This window comes from Tursiops truncatus, chromosome 5, assembly GCF_011762595.2.
Source record: "Tursiops truncatus isolate mTurTru1 chromosome 5, mTurTru1.mat.Y, whole genome shotgun sequence".
Taxonomy (NCBI): Eukaryota; Metazoa; Chordata; class Mammalia; order Artiodactyla; family Delphinidae; genus Tursiops; species Tursiops truncatus.
Genome location: NC_047038.1, coordinates 116297760 through 116317867, shown reverse-complemented (window position 1 = coordinate 116317867; position 20108 = coordinate 116297760). Strand labels below are relative to the sequence as shown.

The window sequence follows — 20108 nt, the reverse complement described above, 5'->3', positions numbered from 1 at the left end:
ACTGCCTACCAGTTTGCATTTCCTTTCCTTTGTAAACGTTTTTCTTTTCTTGGGAGCTGAAGATGATCGCTTAATGCCAGATTTTTCCATCTTTACTCTAAGGGCAATCTGTTCTATGCTGTTTCCCCTTGAGGCTGAAATGACTTTTACGCGCATTTGATCGACTATACAGCAAGATTGTTTGCCAGGAAAGGAAGAACGGAGGTAGGGATGAGAATGCAAGCTGAAACTAAGCACATTTTTGGCCTTTCAGAGATTTAGAAAAATGGAGGAAAAGAGGAAAAAAATGAAATGAGAACTGTGTGCGTTTTCTCCCCTTTTGCATCTTCTGAGCATAGCTATGCATGGCGTCGTAGAGCCAGCTAGCTGCTCCTTCGAATTCCAGCTCCACCTGTCACTAGCTTATGACCTCAGGTCAGTTACTTTTAATCTCTCAGTGCTGCTGTTTCTGCATCAGGAAAATGAAGTTAAAAATAACATTTACCTCATAGGGTTGTCGTGAGCTAATACATGTAAACAACATAAAAGGGTGCCTGGTACAGAGTTGGTGTTATGTATTTGTTACCTACTGTTGCTTCTTCATTTTCTAGTAATTTCCTGGATCTGCAGAGATGTGAGGTAGGAAAGGATAAGGTAGAAAAACGTCAAGTCCAACCTCCAGTGGGTTATTTGTGATTTGTAGCAATATCGTATCCCAACTATACTTCTTTCACCATCTGCATTTTTTTCTATAGCATTAGAGAAATGGTTACAATAACACTGATAAGAACTTGAATCTTTTTGCTCATTTATTCATGCATCCGTGTTTGTTCATTTATTAATTATTTATTTGAGTTAGGGCACTAGGCAGTGTACAAACCTGTACAGAGGAAAGAATTTTCCCCTTAAGTAATCTACAGCCATTTAGTTAGTGGTATAAACCATTAACATCTAATCAGAATGACTGTGCTTGGAATATTCTGTGAAATCCCAATAAATAAAACTAATCAGAAATAAAATATCATATGATATCACTTTTATGTGGAATCTAGAAAAAACGACACAAATGAACTTATTTACAAAACAGAAACAGACTCACAGACATAGAAAACAAACTTATGGTTACAGAGGGGAAGCGGGGGAGGGATAAACTGGGAATTTGGGATTAACATATACACACTACTATATATAAAACAGACAAACAACGAGGACCTACTAGAAAGCACAGGGAACTATATTCAATACCTTGTAATAACCTATAATGGAAAAGAATCTGAAGAATATATATATGTATATATATACGTTTATACATATATAAAAAACTGAATCACTTTGCCGTACACCTGAGACATTGTCAATCAACTATACTTCATTAAAAATGAAATAAATGGTCTAGGAAGAGTATTTTGTGAGAAAAATTCAGTTTCTGTACTAAGAGACTGATGTCTTTAGCCATACTCATATATAGTTTCAGTCTTCAAACTATAGATGTGGTCTCACACCTTGTCTCTTCATCTTTACCAAGACCTTCCTTTGAAATTACCTGGCATTTTTCCTTCTGTTGTGAACAGAAGCTCCCTGTTGAACCTTAGATCAAACACTTTTATCTCAAGTCATTCCGTAAACATCTGCTAAATGCCTGCTATGGACCTAAACACTCTGAGTCTATTTTAGCCAAAACTGTCTGGGATTATGAATTATATGGATACAGACTTTAATTTCCTATTTCATTTTTGGTTGTGTTTTAACCCATAAACTGTGCCTTTTCATTTGTCATCTGGGCTTTACTAAGATGGATGAAGTACATAGCCACTTTTCAAAATAAGGAATCTAACAGAAAATCAAACAATCATTTCATTGCAAGAAATAAAGTAGGATCCATTTTTGATTTGGTTCTTTTTATGGGCTCAAAAAAGGCTCATGCCTTACATGTTTTTGAACTGCTAGCAACATTTTATGAGGCCTTCCAATATACTTCACTTAGACCACTAATGGTGATATGCCTGATGGTAACTGGTCACAATTTTCATATGGTGAAAATCAAAAGTTTATCACGGTAACGATTAAATGACCTTTAAGGTTTTTTTTTTTTTTTTAAGGTTCTTATATCCCTAAATTACTAGGATTCTAAATCTGTGTTCTCCAATATGGTAGCCACTGGCCACACGTGCTTCTGAGTACTTGAAATGGGGCTAGTCTAAACTGAGATGTGATCTAAGAATAAAATACACACCAGGTTTTGAAGAGTTACTATAAAAAAAGAATAAAATATTTTGGATATATTGGGTTAAATAAAAATATTATTGGGCTTCCCTGGTGGCGCAGTGGTTGAGAGTCCGCCTGCCGATGCAGGGGACACGGGTTCGTGCCCCGGTCCAGGAATATCCCACATGCCACGGAGCGGCTAGGCCTGTGAGCCATGGCCGCTGAGCCTGCGCGTCCAGAGCCTGTGCTCTGCAACGGGAGAGGCCACAACAGTGAGAGGCCCACGTACCGCAAAAACAAAAAAAAAATCATTAAAATGAACTTTACCAACTTATTATTTTTATGTTACTGTGGCTATTGAGAATTTGAAATTACTTCTGTGGCTTGCATTATATTAATACTAGACAGTACCACTCTAGACCTTCAAAACAAATGGATCAAAATCTCTCTTTAAGGACTTTTTAATGTTTATAGCCAATGTTTCAATACTGAGGTCCTTATGCCTCTAAAAGTCAAGTTAAAACTCATACCTACCAAAAACTAATAAACCCTACATGGGTGGATATTTACCACCAAGTTCCTCTCGAAATTACCCTCTGTCGAGGTCCTGTGAAAGTTCTATGGTTACAATACTGAATGTTCATCCCCATGGTTACTGTCTCAACTACATCAAAAGATTATCAGCAAAGGAGGCAAGAATATACAATGGAGAAAAGACAGCCTCTTCGATAAGTGGTGCTGGGAAAACTGGACAGCTACATGTGAAAGAAGGAAATTAGAACACTCCCTAATACCATGCACAAAAATGAACTCAAAATGGATTAAAGACCTAAATGTAAGGCCAGACACTATATAGAGGAAAACATAGGCAGAACACTCTATGACATAAATCACAGCAAGATCCTTTTTGACCCACCTCCTAGAGAAATGGAAATAAAAACAAAAATAAACAAATGGGACCTAATGAAACTTAAAAGCTTTTGCACAGTAAGGGAAAACATAAACAAGACGAAAAGACAACCCTCAGAATGGGAAAAAATATTTGCAAATGAAGCAGACAAAGGATTAATCTCCAAAATTTACAAGCAGCTCATGCAGCTCAATATCAAAAAACAACTCACCCAATCCAAAAATGGGCAGAAGACCTAAACAGACATTTCTCCAAAGAAGACATACAGATTGCCAACAAACACATGAAAGGATGCTCAACATCACTAATCATTAGAGAAATGCAAATCAAAACTACAATGAGGTATCACCTCACACCAGTCAGAACGGCCATCATCAAAAAATCTACAAACAATAAATGCTGGAGAGGTTGTGGAGAAAAGGGAACCCTCTTGCACTGTTGCGGGAATATAAATTGATACAGCCACTATGGAGAACAATATGGAGGTTCCTTAAAAAACTACAAATAGAAGTACCACATACCCAGCAATCCCACTACTGGGCATATACCCTGAGAAAACCATAATTCAAAAAGAGTCATGTACCAAAATGTTCATTACAGCTCTATTTACAATAGCCTGGAGATGGAAACAACCTGAGTGTCCATCAACAGATGAATGGATAAAGAAGATGTGGCACATATATACAATGGAATATTACTCAGCCATAAAAAGAAACGAAATTGAGTTATTTGTAGTGAGGTGGATGGACCTAGAGTCTGTCATACAGAGTGAAGTAAGTCAGAAAGAGAAAAACAAATACCGTATGCTAACACATATATATGGAATCTAAAAAAAAAAAAAAAGAAAAAGAAAAAAAAGGTTCTGAAGAACCCAGGGGCAGGACAGGAATAAAGATGCAGATGTAGAGAATGGACTTGAGGACATGGGGAGGGGGAAGGATAAGCTGGGACGGAGTGAGAGAGTAACAGTGACATATATACACTACCAAATGTAAAATAGATAGCTAGTGAGAAGCAGCCGCATAGCACAGGGAGATCAGCTCAGTGCTTTGTGACCACCTAGAGGGGTGGGATAGGGAGGGTGGGAGGCAGATGCAAGAGGGAGGGGATATGGGGACATATGTATACATATAGCTGATTCACTTTGTTATAAAGCAGAAAGTATCACACCATTGTAAAGCAATTATACACCAATAAAAATGTTAAATTAAAAAAAAAAAGATTATCAGCAAATACACCAAAATGTTAAGAGTGATTATTTCTGGGTAGTGGGGTACTGCGTGACTTTTGCATTCTTTTTTTATTCTCTTCTTCATTTCTGAGTCTTTCAATGACGAGGACTGTTATGTTTCTTCATCAGAAAAATGCGTCTTTAAATATCAGTGTGAATGATTTTCTGAACTGCATAAACATCACGAATATGTAAAAAAGAGACCAACTTAAAAGGGAATAGCCCAACATGCTTTCATCTGCTCTGCTCCATTTCCAAATATTCTATAGTGAATAGGTTACTTCCATCAAGGGAAAAAACACACCTCCTTTAAAACCTGAAATATTCATCCACCTGTTTAACCTTAAACCTAAGTTAATTTGCATGCTGATTTTTTTAGAACTCCTTTTATCTCTGCTGTATTAGACGGTAAATACTTTAGGTTTGAGCTTCAACCGTATGCTAACATAGCTATTTTAATATTTTTATAACTACCCTCAACCAGAACAGCATTTAGCTTGAGTCTATGCAAGAGATGCGGAAGAAACCCTAAAGATATTTTAATACCTCACTATGCGTAGGGGTTTAGGTTGTACTGCAAGGATGCCCATCTAAAGGGGTTCCACTTGCATCTGAGTCCTGCAGCAACGGGTTTGGGGGAGAACCCTCCTGCATGCTGCCCAGACCAGCTCAGAATGCCACCTGCACACTCGGGAGGGCTCAAGCCTGTGTACACACACACACACACACACACACACGCACATGAGTGAGTGGCTTGTGCCCTATCCAGTGGGCAGTGGCTCTTCTCACCTGCCTTCCACTTTCAGAGGCCAGCACCACCACCTGGCCTGGTTTCTGGGTACCATGGGGGGTGTGCAGTGCTGTGGCACCGGCGTGTGTAGGTGGGTGACACACACAGCTAGCACTGTTGTGTGCCCTGCTGGCTCTGGAGTAAGCTGGGCTTCTCAAGGCCCATCAGATATGATTGTTTAGCCTAGCAACGTTCTATTCATTTAATTTTTCTTTCTTCTTGAGGAAAAGGGCCTTTTTCCAATTCCCGCGAGGCAACAGCCTTTTGGAATACGGCACTGGCATGCGGCGCAGAACTTACTGTTGGTGGTGAAGATGATTTCTCCCTCCTGCGGGGTGGGATCTGTATCCTGGACCACCTGCAAGGCTCCCACAGTCCGGACAGCAGGGTCCAAAGTGACTGAGCTTTCATTTACGGTTGTGTCGCTTGCGCCGGTGATCTGGTTGGTTGACGGACCTCCCAGAGATCCCTCGAAGTCAGTGGGCAAGTCGTCCATGCAGTCGGCATTGGGCTGACAGGAGCAGAAAAGGACCTATCTTAGTGTATATCATCAAGTTAGAGATGAGATGTCTACAGCCTAAATATTTTGTCCTGAGGGAAAACCAAGTTCTTTACTGTTTTCTTCCTGAACCACTTTATTTAAAGACAATCCACATATAGTTCCTGTAATTAACATGAAAACATCTTCCAAAATTTTCTTTCCAAAGGTTCCGTTTAGATCTACAGACAAGGTTTTAATTCCAGGGGTAGCAGTAGCCATACATTAATATAATTACATAGGGAGAATAATATGATACTTATTTATAATGACAGCTCTTCCTTATCTATAGTGTTTACTTCTTGTATAGGAAGTAGCTGACAGCCTGATAATTAGCCCCAAAGACCCATGTGTTGTTTACAAATAGACTGATGGCATGAGAGGGGAGACAGAATCTGACTCGTGCATCAGAGATACACACATATACCTAAACAAACGCACACACAAACACAAGAGCACAGGGTGAGGTGCTGTTAAACATAAGCTCAAAAACCACCTGCAGAGCAAAGCCCTATTTACATAATATTCAATTGATCGTACATTTGTCAAATCTTCTAAGTTAAAACCTTAGAATAATAAAACTAGGGTGAGACCATCTACTTTAATTACCCACTCACTACAGGACTCTCCCTCCCAATATTCCTCACAGCTCCACTTGAAAAACGTAGAGACCGGGGTCTCTCGTGCCTCGCGAGGCAGCCTGGGTCGGCCAGCTTCTCTTAGCGGGCAGCGGGGCAGTTTGACTCTTCTGTCTCAGTTCTGCTGGCTGAAGTGGTGTTGAATATATTGATATCTCTTCCACAAACAGCTTGTAAAACATGATTTTCAGTTGTTCTGCCTCTGACCAAACTCATAAAAATGATTTTTTAAAGGTGGCGGAGGAGAGATACGGTCTTGAGAAGCACTAAGAATGGCTGTTAATCACACGTTTTGCTCCACGCTGGAGAGTGACATTGCCTTCAGCGACCACAATGACACGGTTTTGCACCCCGTCCAAGGATGCAGATCAGGGTGGGCAGGCTTGGGTGAGGAGAATCCTAGGTTGACACTGTTTGAATTAACACCACAATGACTAGATTGTGTGCAAACTTCATTGAAAGAGAAAATCTACCACTAACGGGCTCATGGGGAGCACAAGGCAAGAAATCCAAACTGCTGGACTCTTGTCCTGGATTTCCACTCTCAAACCAGGTCTCCCAAGCCCCGCGCCTGTGTTTCCAACAGTCAGCTGGAAATCTCCATCATCCCACAAAAACCTCAGATTCAGCTCATTCCCTTTCCCCCACATTCTCTTTGTGTTCTGCCGGCTTCATCTCTATTGGCAGTGGGCCAATTCCTTGAAATTCGAGTTGTCAGAAGTCAACTCATTGAATGACTGATCCTCCAAGTTTACTGACTGAGATTATTGGACATGAGCGGGTATGTTCTGAACGTTTCTTACCCCATTACCAATTCCCAATCTCCCTCTAGTCTCTTCCCCGGTATACTTCATTCTCCACTTTTTCACCAGAGCACTCTTTCTTTTTTTTAAAAAAAAGCACAGGTATGATTCTTTTTCTTTTTTTCCTCCTAAAGAATAAATTACAAGCTCCTTAGTATAGCAAAACAGGCACCGTACAGTCTGACCCAAGCCTTCTTTTCTGGCCCTACCTTCAGCCTTTGGAAACACACAGAATAAAGCATATATTCCCCATTTCAGCACCTTAGCATATGCTGCTCTTCCACTCGGGATGACAGTTGCCCAAATCATCATCCCCTTCCCCTCTCCCATCCCAAGGTCTCAAACTAACCCTGGTGAACTCCTAATCATCCCTCAATTCCCAGGCCAAATGTCTCTTTTCTAAGCAGCGCTCCCTCCCAGTAGTCATCTTTGATACTGTAACTCTTTTCACACTTCTCCCACTGTTACAGTCATTTGTTACTGTGTTAGTCTCACTCTACTAGTCCACAAGCTTTTTTTTTTAATTCCGGTTTTACTGAGCTATAATTGGCATGGCATCTTGTATTAGTTTAAGTTGTACAACATGATGATTTGATACGTGTGTAGGTTGCAAAACCATCACCACAATAAGTTTAGTTAACATCCATCACCTCACATGATTACAAAATTTTTATTCTTGTGATGAGAACTTTTAAGATCTACTCTCTTAGCAACTTTCAAATATACAATACAGTGTTGTGTACTGTATTAGAGTCACTGTGCGGTGCATTACGTCCCCGGGACTTACTTATTTCATAACTGGAAGTTTGTACCCTCTGACCCCCTCACCCATTTCACCCTCCCCACCTCCTGCCCCTGGCAACCACAGATCTCTTCTCTGTTTCTTTTCCACGTAGGTTCCACATACAAGTGAGACACTTAAAGTGAAGCAACTACACTATATTGACCTTGAGTTCCAAGCCCTCACATAGTGCCTGACAATTATTAAGTGCTCAGTAAATGCTGATTTGGAAATTTTATCTAAGTCTCAGTTTACGGCTCTGAAAACTTGGGAATGTTAGTATCTGCCCAGATCCGAGATCAGTGAAGGGAAGATTTGAGAAAATACTTTAAAAAATTCAATTTCTGGGCAAAGGTAAAGTACACCTTTGAAGGGTAGCAGAGTATGCCACTGCCCAAATTTGCTATGTTGGCATAAAAATTGTTTTTAGCTGAAACAATTGAGAATTGGGTAAAGAAATGCTCTCTGCCTTCCCCCTATTTGCCTAAAAGCAAGACATAAATTTGTAAGGGGGTCCCCCTCTCTGTACCAGAAAGAGAAGAACATTCTTATCACCAGCGACTGGGAGTTGACGCAACAAACCTAACTGACATGCCCTTATCTGCCATTGGTTTCCCCCATATATTTACCTCCCCACAATTTGCTGTCCTAGAAACTCAAAGTCCTTTCCCTCTGTCTTGTCACTTCTCTAAAAATTTATTGCTCTTTTTTGAAGATGCTATAGAAGCCGAAGTTCTAACCACCCTTCTGAGTCACTCATCGCCAAGTGCTCTTATGTGCACACACGATGCATGTGTTCATAAACTTCTGTTTGATTTTCTCTCGTTAATCTGTCTTTCACAAGTCTAATTTACAGGGCCCAGCTGGAGACCCGAGGACGGTAGGAGAAAAAATAACTTCTTTCCCTCCACTATACTATGTAAAGATGCAGGTTCAAATTGTGTGCGGGTATCAGGGAGGAAAAGAGCTCCAAGTGAGGATCCTGTGCTGGTTGTTCTTTCAGCCATAAGCATCTGGATGTGACCACAGATGCAAGAACAACTGACACAGTTTTCACAATGTTGACTTTGCTTGTTGATCGTGTTCTTGTTTTCTCTCTTTTCTCTTTTTATAACATTATTTTATTAGTTTTGATGCAGGGTGTTCGCTTTTACTTTGTGGGCTAGCAGGAATAGTGTTATGTCTCTAACAGAGGTGAGTAGAGGAAAAGAGAAAGCGAATTAGCTCAGTGAGACTTGTTAATGAGAGAACGAATGAATAATTTGGCTTAGATACAATATTTAACAGACCCACCTTACAGAACCTCACAGTTTATATCCACTCGAAATGGTTCATCAGATAGAATAATATTTTGAATAGAAACCCAATTTATATACCTCTAAGAGAAATTACAGTCACAACGTTTAGTAAGAGATGTCAAATACCATCTGTAAGTGAACAGCATATAGGTTTTCAAATTCAGGTTAGCAGGGAGAACTCAAATAAACCAGATGCGAAATAGTTAGGGACTAGTGAATATACCAGCTGCACGGGATTTTCTATGCGTTTACAATCATCTTATTTATACCAGGATAATAGTGATAGGAGACGGTGTGTGCTGGGATAAAAAAGGCCCGTGTTATATGGTACCTTATAGGAGCACTCGATGTGATCTGTCATCCTGCCAAGACACCCCCTAGACCTGACTGGAGAGAAAGGAGGATGAAGCACTTGAATGTAGATAAGGGGATTGAAAACACTCTGACAGTAAAGGACCTGCTCCTGTCAGGTTCAGTCTTTTATTTCTCTTGGCAAAATATAATGGCAGAAGGTACCACTGTAATAGGAACCAGTTAGAGCCAGAAATGTGGAACATGCCAACAGCGAGTTTAATTTTCTCAGTCCCTAGTATCTGATAGAGATGTTGGGTTTTTACTCATGTTTCATGTTCACTGTCAGTGATTTTCACCTTGAATGTATTATGCCTTCACAACTCTGGCCTGAAAATGTAATGCATTGCCTTTCAAACTCTAGCTCAAAGCTACAGTCACACAAATTGATTTGTGTTTGGTGTATCGACTGTTAAAAAAAAAAAAAAAATCAGCATACAGCCGGCAGGGAGGCAGGGGAGGCAGGGTAGAAAATTCAGCCAATCCACGACCTTGTGACGCTTCAGGTGCGTGCCCTCAAACAGAGTCACTCTGGTCTTCCCGGGATAATTAGCCCTCTGGCATTAAAGGAAGCCTTTGATATCTGATCTGATCCTTTCTTCTTCAGTGACATCTTGGGACTTTTAAAATTCTGTTTATTCTCTGCCATTAGTAGTGAGGAATGACAAGAGGAGGAGACAGCAAAGCGGAGGGGGAAGGGGGAGTCCGGTCTCTGTACGCTGTTTGTCTAGCTTCTTTTAGACGGGGCCAGGTTGTTCTCACATCTCTGCGCAGCCCTCGGGTCTGGTGGCCTGGCTTGCTTCCTGCCCTCACCACAGCAGACGGTGCCTCAGCAGCTCGTGGCCTTCACTCGATATGGTCCCTGGAAAGTCTTTCCCTGGAGCATCAAGCCAGCCAGCTGGGGGCATTCTCTTTGCACAGGGGGAATGACTAAGTTTGATAAAACGTATAACTGAGGGCGCCAGCTTGAGGGTAGCACTAGAATTCAGTGGTTCTGGCTTTGGCTTCCTCGTCACTCAAGCTCGCCATGGAGATCTGAGCTCAGCAGAGGGCCCTGAGCCAGATTCCCAGTGGCTGGCCTCCCCTCCCATCGTTGGGAAGAGCTTGTTTCCTCTGGAAGCTAGGAGATGGTGGGGCAACATCAGAAAGTGTGGCGTGCGGGTCTGCTTGATGACAGCGCAGGTAAGTGACACAAGAGTGTCATCAGTGTACAACTGGCCCAAGAGGCCTCTGTGGGTGTCCCACCTGCTCTCACCCACTGCAGCCCGGAAGAGGAGCCTATGAGCTGCTCAGGCAGCATCTCAACTCACAGACAAATACAATGGACATGCTGAGAGGGTCACGATGTTCTCAGATTGAGAAAAAGTGAGAGGAGAAATATATCCAGACATGGGAGCGCTCTTAGGGCCTCATCAGGTGACGCCACTGCTATGGGATTGAGGGGACACAGAAAATCCAGGGATGCTGTTTTCTCCCTGCTTTGTGGGAAAGGCAGAAAGACAGACATGACGATGCTGTAGGCTGTGCTGTGCTTACCGGGATCCCTAGGGCTTTAAGAATGTTCATCTTGCACATGGGACAGGTGCGATGGTCTAGGAGCCAGGGGTCAACACAGGACTTGTGGAAAAGATGCCTGCAATGAGAACCATACATCTTAGCGCGGCGGTAACTGCGGAGAGCACCTAGTCCACTCCAGCCCAGAGACTTGTTCAAGGTCACGCACTGCTCGGTGGCAGAGACAAGACTCGGACCTCCATCTCCGAACACCTGGGCCAGTAATGCTTCCTGTTACACCCTGCGGTGATACAGTCAACATCTGTCTGGCTCCCAGGAGGGTCCTCTATGATTTGCAGCTGAGTCTTCCAAGTTTGAGAAAATGCAGAGAATGTAGAAACAGAGAAATTTCTCTCTTTTTAGACAGGAAGAATCTTGAATGGAAAGAAGGCAAGTGGGGAAATTTGCACAGACCTTGCAGAATAACCTGAGAGTTGCCACTTGTAAATCAATCCAAAATTTCTTTTCCTACAGTCAGAAGCAAACTGCAAAATAAAGCCTCATTTCTGTAGATATTCGGGGTCTCACACAAAAGGGCAGAAGAGCTCCGGCAAGCATTTCACAGCACAAGTGATGTTTTAAGTTGCTGTGGCTGGTGGCTCTCACATCAGAAGCCGGAGGGACAGGTACCGTAAGCTTTACTGTTTGTACAGCTGATGCGCTCGACTCCATCGCCAGCCTCACGCGCCAGCCCTCCGGAGCCTTCCTCTGAGTGACAGGATAAGGGGGGCATTTAGTAGGTGCGGGGGTGGGGAGTCCTGACTAAACTTCCTCTCAACGTGGCTCACAAGAGCCCACTCAGAGATCTCAGGGGCTGCTCGAATCAGAAGCTTGTCTTCTCACGCACACGACTCCAGACCACGGGCAGAAGCAGTCAGAATTTCCTGCCTGGGGCAAGAAGAGAGAGAACCATCTGTCAAGTATGAGGGCATCCTTAGGACACGCCATCCATGCTGCACTATTCCCGGAACGCTTGCACGCTCTTCCCTGACTCTCATTTTTATTGTGCTAACAGTTCTACCAGCTGTCTTTGCATTAGAAGGCTTGAGGCTCCGATGCGTACAAAGGACCCCTCAAATCAGAGAAGAGCTCGAGAAGTGTCACTTCTGAAACTGACATGGAGAAGAACCCATGTCCCAAGGATAGCATTAGCTGTGTACAGGACACGATCGCATTGGGGATTAGGAGACGCAGAGGAGCAACCTGGATGTGTCGTGTGTTTCCAGGTCATTATTTCCAATGCCTTACAGATTGACCGCTTACAAGTAAATATATCACATCCATTCGTTCCCTTAGCCTTGCATCCACGCGACAAGGAATGCCTGCCGAGAACTGTGCTCCTCACTGGGAATCAGCACGATAGGGATCTGGCTCCTTCTCTTTGGGAGTATAATCGGAGAGGCAGACACTAATAAAACAGAAATAAACTGCTTCACGACAACAGCGCTAAGGACACATTAGCAGAACATGGAGTTGGTAGGGGGCTTGTGACTGGGAGATGCATCCTAGTTTGGGTACATAGAGAAAGTTTCCCTGACGAGGTGCCGAAGCTCAGACCCCGGAGGGCTACACAGACATTGTCCACAGAAGGGGAGGAGAGGAAGAAGAGTCTTCTAGGCAGAATGACTGGCTTGTACAAAAGCCCTGACCTGGGCACAGGAAGAAGGTCAGTCCCAGTGCAGCAGCAGGAGGGAGGGGCTGATGCGGGGTCAAGTGTCCCCCTGCACCCCTACCCCCAAGCAATAATCGACCTCCCTGTGTTCAGGCTCTACGTTCAGAAAACAGGTGCCTAATCTAAATTTTCTCCCTCACTGGTGTTCCTTCTGGGGAAAAGTCAGTCAGACATTCAGGTCCCTTTGACCATTCCTGGGAGGCAGGCTCTGTTGTGTTTCCTGCACATGTACTGGAAGTCAGAAAGACAGCAGGGCCAATCATTAGCTGTTTTAGCCTAAATAAGTCACTTAGCATTCCCACGTCTCCTCCGCCTCATGTGTAAGATGAAGATACATCTATTCCTGCGGAGGAGGCTTTCCTGAGTCTCCCACACACAGAAGCTGGTACCTACTCTTATCCCCTGAGTGACTTCTTTGTCTGCACTGGTCATTCTTACATCTCCTCTGTGATGGTTAGTTTCATGTGGCAACTTGGCTAGACTATAGTACCAGTTCTTCAATCAAACACCAATTTAGGGTAGTCTGCAGATGTGATTCATATCTACAGTCTGTTGACTTTAAATAAAGGAGATTATTCTAAATCATCTGGGTGGGCCTGACCCAATCAGTTGAAGAGCCTTAACAGCAAAGCTGGCTTCCCTGAGGAAGAAAAAACTCCGCCTCAAGATGGCAGCATCAGCCCCTGCTCAGCGTTTCCAGCCTGTAGACCTGCCCTACAGATTTCAGGCTTGCCAGCCCCTATCATCACATAAGCTAATTCCTTAAGAATATATGGTGGGATACAATGGCTGTCTGGAGAACTCTGACTGGTACACCCTCCAATGAGAATATAAGCTCTATGAGAGCAAAATCTTCGTTTACTTAATTCATTGTTAGATCCCCAGCAACTAGACTAGATCTTGGCACACAGAGGACGCTCCAGAAATATTTGCTACATGAATGGATATTTCTCAAAAGGCCTGGCACTCCTCACTGCCTGCACATGGCTATCAAGTCCCACGAACTCATTCTTCCTAAATCTCTTCTAACTTCATTGCCTATTTTCTTTTTGCCACGCTGCTCCCTCATTCATGATCTCATTAACTCTTTTTCTGTATTGTTGTACTAACGTCTAAACTGCCCTCCATGCCACCAATCTTTCCCTGTTCTTTTCATCCCACTCATCCTTGCCAGATTTATCTTCCCCCAGAAAAGTGCTAGTTACGTCACCCCCTTGTTCCATTCTGTTCTTCACGAGGAGCTGGGCACCAAGATGAATAAGACAAGGTCCTTTCCTTCAAGGCAGAATCACAGTGCTTCAGTGGTTCCCTGGGAACTACAACAGAAAAGGCCATTGAAGAGCCACCCTTCTGGATCCATCGTTTTCTGGCTGTGGGATCTTAGGCAAGGATTAACTCTCCAAGACTTCATCCCTCATCTGTGAAATTTTGTCTTATAGGTATGGAGTTTGCCAGTGATTGAGTGTGTGTGTGTGTGTGTGTGTGTGTGTGTGTGTGTGTGTGTGTGTGTGTGTGTGTGTGTGTGTATGAGAGAGAGGGAATAAATACTGTCCATGAAGCTGAAACTATAAGTCCTGATCATCCTTAATTGTAAGCTATCATTCATCTTATTAATACCACTATTATATCTTGTTTGTAGATATTAGGTTATCATTCTGCTTTCTACTCTAAACTTTCTAATGCTGAAAGCAAGTAACTGTAAATTAAAAACAAAAATCAAAGGGAGAACTAAGGACAACAAACACAGTGCTAAAATGATACACAGGGTGATCATGTTGGCTATTAAATAACATTCAATTATTCCTAATACCATATTTCTTGTGTTGACCAAATAGGAAGACTACTTCCTTATAATTGGGATTGCAAACAATTTTTTCCCTCCCATATGGAAAGAAAAATAAAAGTCACTAGACTAAATAAATAAAGGAAGAGGGAAAGAATCTGGAGCTTAGTGAAATGCACCAACAGTTCAACAAACATCTCTAGGGCAATGTCTATCTCACTCATTCTATTTGTATGATTCGCAGCAGGGCACGGTCCCTTCCCATGTTTTAACAAAGGCTGCATGAGAAACTACATACAGAGGAACAATGGGATGTGACAGTCTATCTCCTAACGATCCTGACAAGCTGGAAATACAACCGAGGGTTGACCAAAACTCTTCTCCCTTCTTATTCACCAAAGGGAAGCATACCTTTTTTTTTTTTTTTATGCGGTGCGCGGGCTTCTCACTGCTGTGGCCTCTCCCATTGCAGAGCACAGGCTCCAGACGCACAGGCTCAGTGGCCATGGCTCACGGGCCCAGCCGCTCCGCGGCATGTGGGATCTTCCCAGACCGGGGCATGAACCCCTGTCCCCTGCATCGGCAGGCGGACTCTCAACCACTGTGCCACCAGGGAAGCCCGGGAAGCATACTTTTTACAAAGAGTTCTTCAAACCCCTGACAAAAGATGATGCCAACAACTGCATCATAATGCTGAGATGATTATGAATAATATAATAATTTCCCATTTGAGGGGCAGGAATGACAAACCCCTGTTAAACTTGTTTCCACATCTTTTGATTCTTATTTATTTATTTTTAAATTGAATTTTTTTTATTGAAGTATAGTTGATTTACAACATTGTGTTAGTTTCAGGTGTACAGCAAAGTGAATCATTTATACATATACATATATCCATTCTTTTTTTAGACTCTTTTTCCCACATAGGTCATCACAGAGTATTGAGTAGAGTTCCCTGTGCTATACAGTAGGTCCTTATTAGTTATCTATTTTATACACAGTAGTGTGTATATATCAATCCCACTCTCCCAATTTATCCCTTTCCTCCTTCCCCCCGGTAAACATAAGTTTGTTTTCTACATCTGTGACTCTACTTCTGTTTTGTAAATAAGTTCATTGGTACCTATTTTTTAGATTCCACATATAAGCGAATCATTCTTGCTTTCTACTGTCCTTTCACCTATATGTGTGACTCCCCCCTCAATTAAATGACAGGTTTTCCCCACTGGGAGGCAGAAGGGGACTGTTCTGGCCTTTCTATCGCACTTACTTTTGCAGGCTTTCTTAGACCCTGCTACCCTCCCACGGAGATTAGGATCCTGGGGCTTTCCTTTTGGCACCAGTGCAAGTTGTTTCATTCCCCTCGATGAAATAGTGCTCAGAGAACATGAGTCACTCAGGGACCAAAGAATCCCATTCTCCTAGGCAACATGTTTAGATAAGATCTATCCAGTGCTTCTATGGGGAGTCAAAATGTTTCTTCAGAGCTTCTGAATCTTATTTGCAAAGTTGTCAATGACCTAAGAGTCAGTGTTTAATTAATAAACAAACAATAACTACTGGGTATCAAATGCCTGCTATGTACCAAGCACGTTACATACATTATTCATTCACGACAGCCCTATGAGGTAGAAATTATTATTCCCATTTTATGGAGGAGGAAGCTGAAGCTGGTTAAAGTAAATTAAATTATCCAAAGAGCTAGTAAGCTGCAGAGCTGGGACTCAAACCCAGTCCTACTGTCAGTGCTCGTACCCAGATCTACACTCCACGCCCTTCCTTCCCACACTGAACTGTCATGAGCAAGACAGGGGGAGTCGTGGTAACTTTGTTTGTTTGTTTATTTATTTATTTATTTATTTATTTATGGCTGCATTGGGTCTTCGTTGTGGCTCACGGGCTCTAGAGCGCAGGCTCAGTAGTTGTGGCGCATGGGCTTAGTTGCTCCGCGGCATGTGGGATCTTCCTGGACCAGGGCTCGAACCCGTGTCCCCTGCATTGGCAGGCGGAGTCTCAACCACTGCGCCACCAGGGAAGCACCCCCATGTATTTTTGTGCTCCAGCTTCGAGGGGGCAGTACCTTAGTTACAGAGGTTGGGAATTGAGCAAAACCAGAGGAAAAGTCACCTGCCTTAAGTGTATTCATTTGGCTACAGAAGGAAAAGCTGTCAAATACTGGCCTCATCAGGCCTACCCTTAGCCATCAGTCTGCTTGCTTTATTTGGGAAGACGGTAACACTGGCCTCGAAATGCTTTGTCCTCCCCCACTCTCCACTGCCCAATAAATCTGGTAAATGTTAGTTGGCAGCTCCATTACCTTTGCACAAATTTTCAAATCTCTATCATGAAGTATCACAGAAAGAAATACCTACTTTTCTTCAAGGCTCTTCCCAACCTGGTCTGGTTTCTCTTTCCTGCTTTAGCTTTTTCTTTTTTTTTCTTTTTTTTGAGGTACGCGGGCCTCTCACTGTTGTGGCCTCTCCCGTTGCGGAGCACAGGCAGGCTCAGCACATGGGCTCAGCAGCCATGGCTCACGGGCCCAGCCGCTCCGCGGCATGTGGGATCTTCCCCGACCGGGGCACGAACCTGCGTCCCCTGCGTCGGCAGGCGGACTCTCAACCACGGCGCCACCAGGGAAGCCCCCTGTCTTAGCTTTCTAAAATACAAATATGATATCACTCCCCACATGTGAAATGCTTCAGCTGCTTCCCACTGCCTACAACACAAAGTCACAGCACACAAAGAAGGCTCACCCAATCTGGTCCTTGTCACATCTTCTGCTCCACCCCCATGTTTACTTCACATTCTCACCATAACTCTGGAGTGTCCTTCTCAGTTAAAAAAATTTTTTTTTGGTGTGGCAAATCTTGCTCATAATTCAAGTCACAGCTCAGATGTCCCTTCTCTTCCCTGAACATCCCACCTCTTTTCTCCAAACTGCCAAGGAGAGTCTGTTTCTTTTCTTTTTCTTCCTATTTTGTTTTCTCACATATGTTGCAGCAGCTGAGTATGTGCTCTGCTTTCAGGGTCTGAAGACCCCTCCTTAGTTCTGTGATCTTTGGCAAGTAATCTAAGTTACCTGTGGCTTAGTTTTCCCTTCTATGTTTTATGACAATGTCCTTCAACTGACAACCCTCTGAAGTAATAGTCTGTGATAATCCAACAGAGGGTTTTTATCACAGGTAAAGGACAAAGGACACAAAGAGAACAAATGGAGCCCAAAGTTAGTAGAAGGAGAGAAATAACAAGATTAGAGCAGAAATAAATGAAATAGATGCTAAAAAGACAACAGAGAAGATGAATGAAACTAAGAGCTGGTTCTTTGAAAAGATAAACTAAATTTACAAGTCCTTAGCTAGACTCACAAAGAAAAAAAAGAGAGAGGACCCTAATAAATGAAATCAGAAATGCAAGAGGAGATGTTATCATTGATAACCACAAAAGTACAAATGACCATAAGAGACTATTACAAACAATTATATGCCAACAAGTTGGACAACCTAGAAGAAATGGATAAATTTCTAGAAACATACAATCTACCAAGACTAAGTCATGATGAAATGGAAAATCTGAACAGACCAATTACTAGTAAGGAGATTGAATCAGTAATCAAAAACCTTCAACAAGTAAAAGTTCAGGACCAGATACGTTCACTGGTGCATTCTACCAAACATTCAAAGAAGAATTAATACCAATTCTTCTCAAATTCTTCCAAAAGATAAAAGCGGAGGGAATTCTTCCAAACTCATTTTATAAGTCCGGCATTACCCTGATACCCAAACTAGACAAGGACCTCACAAGAAAAGAAAATACCGGCCAGTATCCCTGAAAAACATAGGTGCAAAAATCCTCAATAAAATGTTAGCAAAGTGAATTCAACAATACATTATAGAGATCACACATCATGATCAAGTGGGATTTATTCCAGGGATGCAAGTATGTCTCAACATCCACAATTACACCATATTAACACAATGAAGGATAAAAGTCAAATAATCGTGTCAATAGATGCAGAAAAAGCATTTGACAAAATTCAACATTTATGATAAAAACTCTCAACAAAGCAGGTATGGGGGTAAAGTATCTCAACATAATGAAGGCCAGATATGACTAACTCATAGCTAATATCATATTCAATGCTGAAAAGCTGAAAGGACGTCCACTTTAGCCACTTTTATTCAACATAGTATTGGAAGTACTAACCAGAGCACTTAGACAAGAAAAAGAAATAAAAGGCCTCCAAATTGGAAAGGAAGAAGTAAAACTGTCACTATTTGCAGATGACATATTATATATAGAAAACCCTAAAGACTCCTTCAAAAAACTGTTAGAATACATGAATTCAGTAAAGTTGCAGTTTACAAAATCAATACTGAAAAATCTGTTGCATTTCTATACATGAATAACAAACTATTAGAGAAATTAAGAAAACAATCCCATTTACAACTGCATTAAAGAGAATAAAATACCTAGGAATAAATTTAACCAAGGAGGTGAAAGACTGCATATTGAAAACTATAAAACATTACTGAAAGAAACTGAAGAAGGCACAAATACATGGAGAGATAGTCCATGCTCATGGATTGGAAGAATCAGTATTGTTCAAATGTCCATACTACCCAGAGCAATTTACAGATTCAATGCAATTCCTATCAAAACTCCAATGGCATTTTTCAAAGAAATGGAACAAATAATCCTAAAATTTGTATGAAACCACCAACCCTCCCCTCCCAAATAGCCAAAGAAACCTTGAGAAAGAAGAACAAGGCTGGAGGCATCACATGCCCTGATTTCAAATGATATTACAAAGCTATAGTAATTAGAACAGTATGGATAAAGAAATTGTGGTATATACACACAATGAAATATTATTCAGCCATAAAAAAGGATGAAATCTTGCCATTTGTGACAACATGAATGGATCTTGAGGACATTACGTTAAGTGGATAAGTCAGACAGGGAAAGACAAATACCGTATGATCTCTCTTATATGTGAAATCTAAAAACGAAGAAACAAACATACATGAGCTCATAGATACAGAGAACAGATTGGTGGTTGCCAGAGGTGTGGGATGAGGAGTGGGAGAAATGGGTGAAGGGGGTACAAAGGTAAAAAGAAAAAGAAAGAAAAGAAAAAAAGAAAGAAAGGAACAAAGGTTTGTTACTGCTTAGCTAATGTCATTCTAATGAATTGATAACCATTGATTGTTGATCTTAAGTCCAGACAACTTAAAAATTATTTTGTCTGTTCTAATACATTTTCAATAATAGACAATTATACTGTTGGTAAAAAATATTTCTTGCTAATTTTTTTGCCCAAACTCATTTCAAGACTTCGGATAAATGTGTCAAAACACTTGTAAAAATATTTACTAACTAAAATCAGAAAAATGGAAATTACAGAACATCACTCTTGTTCATAATTGGCATTTATTTTTAAATTCGATAATTGCTCATGTTGGCAATGGTGTAAACAGTCTCATATACTTTTGGTGGGAATGTAAATTGATCTGGTTAGGCAATATGGCAGAGTGGAATCAATTTTGAAATGCATAACTCTTTTGATCCAGTTAAA

The 20108-nt window shown here is 41.9% G+C and overlaps 1 protein-coding gene across 1 annotated transcript in view; it reads right to left on the bottom strand.

Moving 5' to 3' along the window:
• RNF150 (ring finger protein 150) overlaps positions 1 to 20108 on the bottom strand; it is a 252109-nt gene that overhangs the window by 45398 nt on the left and 186603 nt on the right. The window contains exons 5-6 of the mRNA XM_019926509.3: positions 11061 to 11157; positions 5416 to 5626 (exon numbers count right to left, since the gene is read on the bottom strand). Of these exons, the coding sequence (XP_019782068.1) occupies positions 5416 to 5626; positions 11061 to 11157 (308 nt within the window). The remainder of the gene's footprint in view (positions 1 to 5415; positions 5627 to 11060; positions 11158 to 20108) is intronic.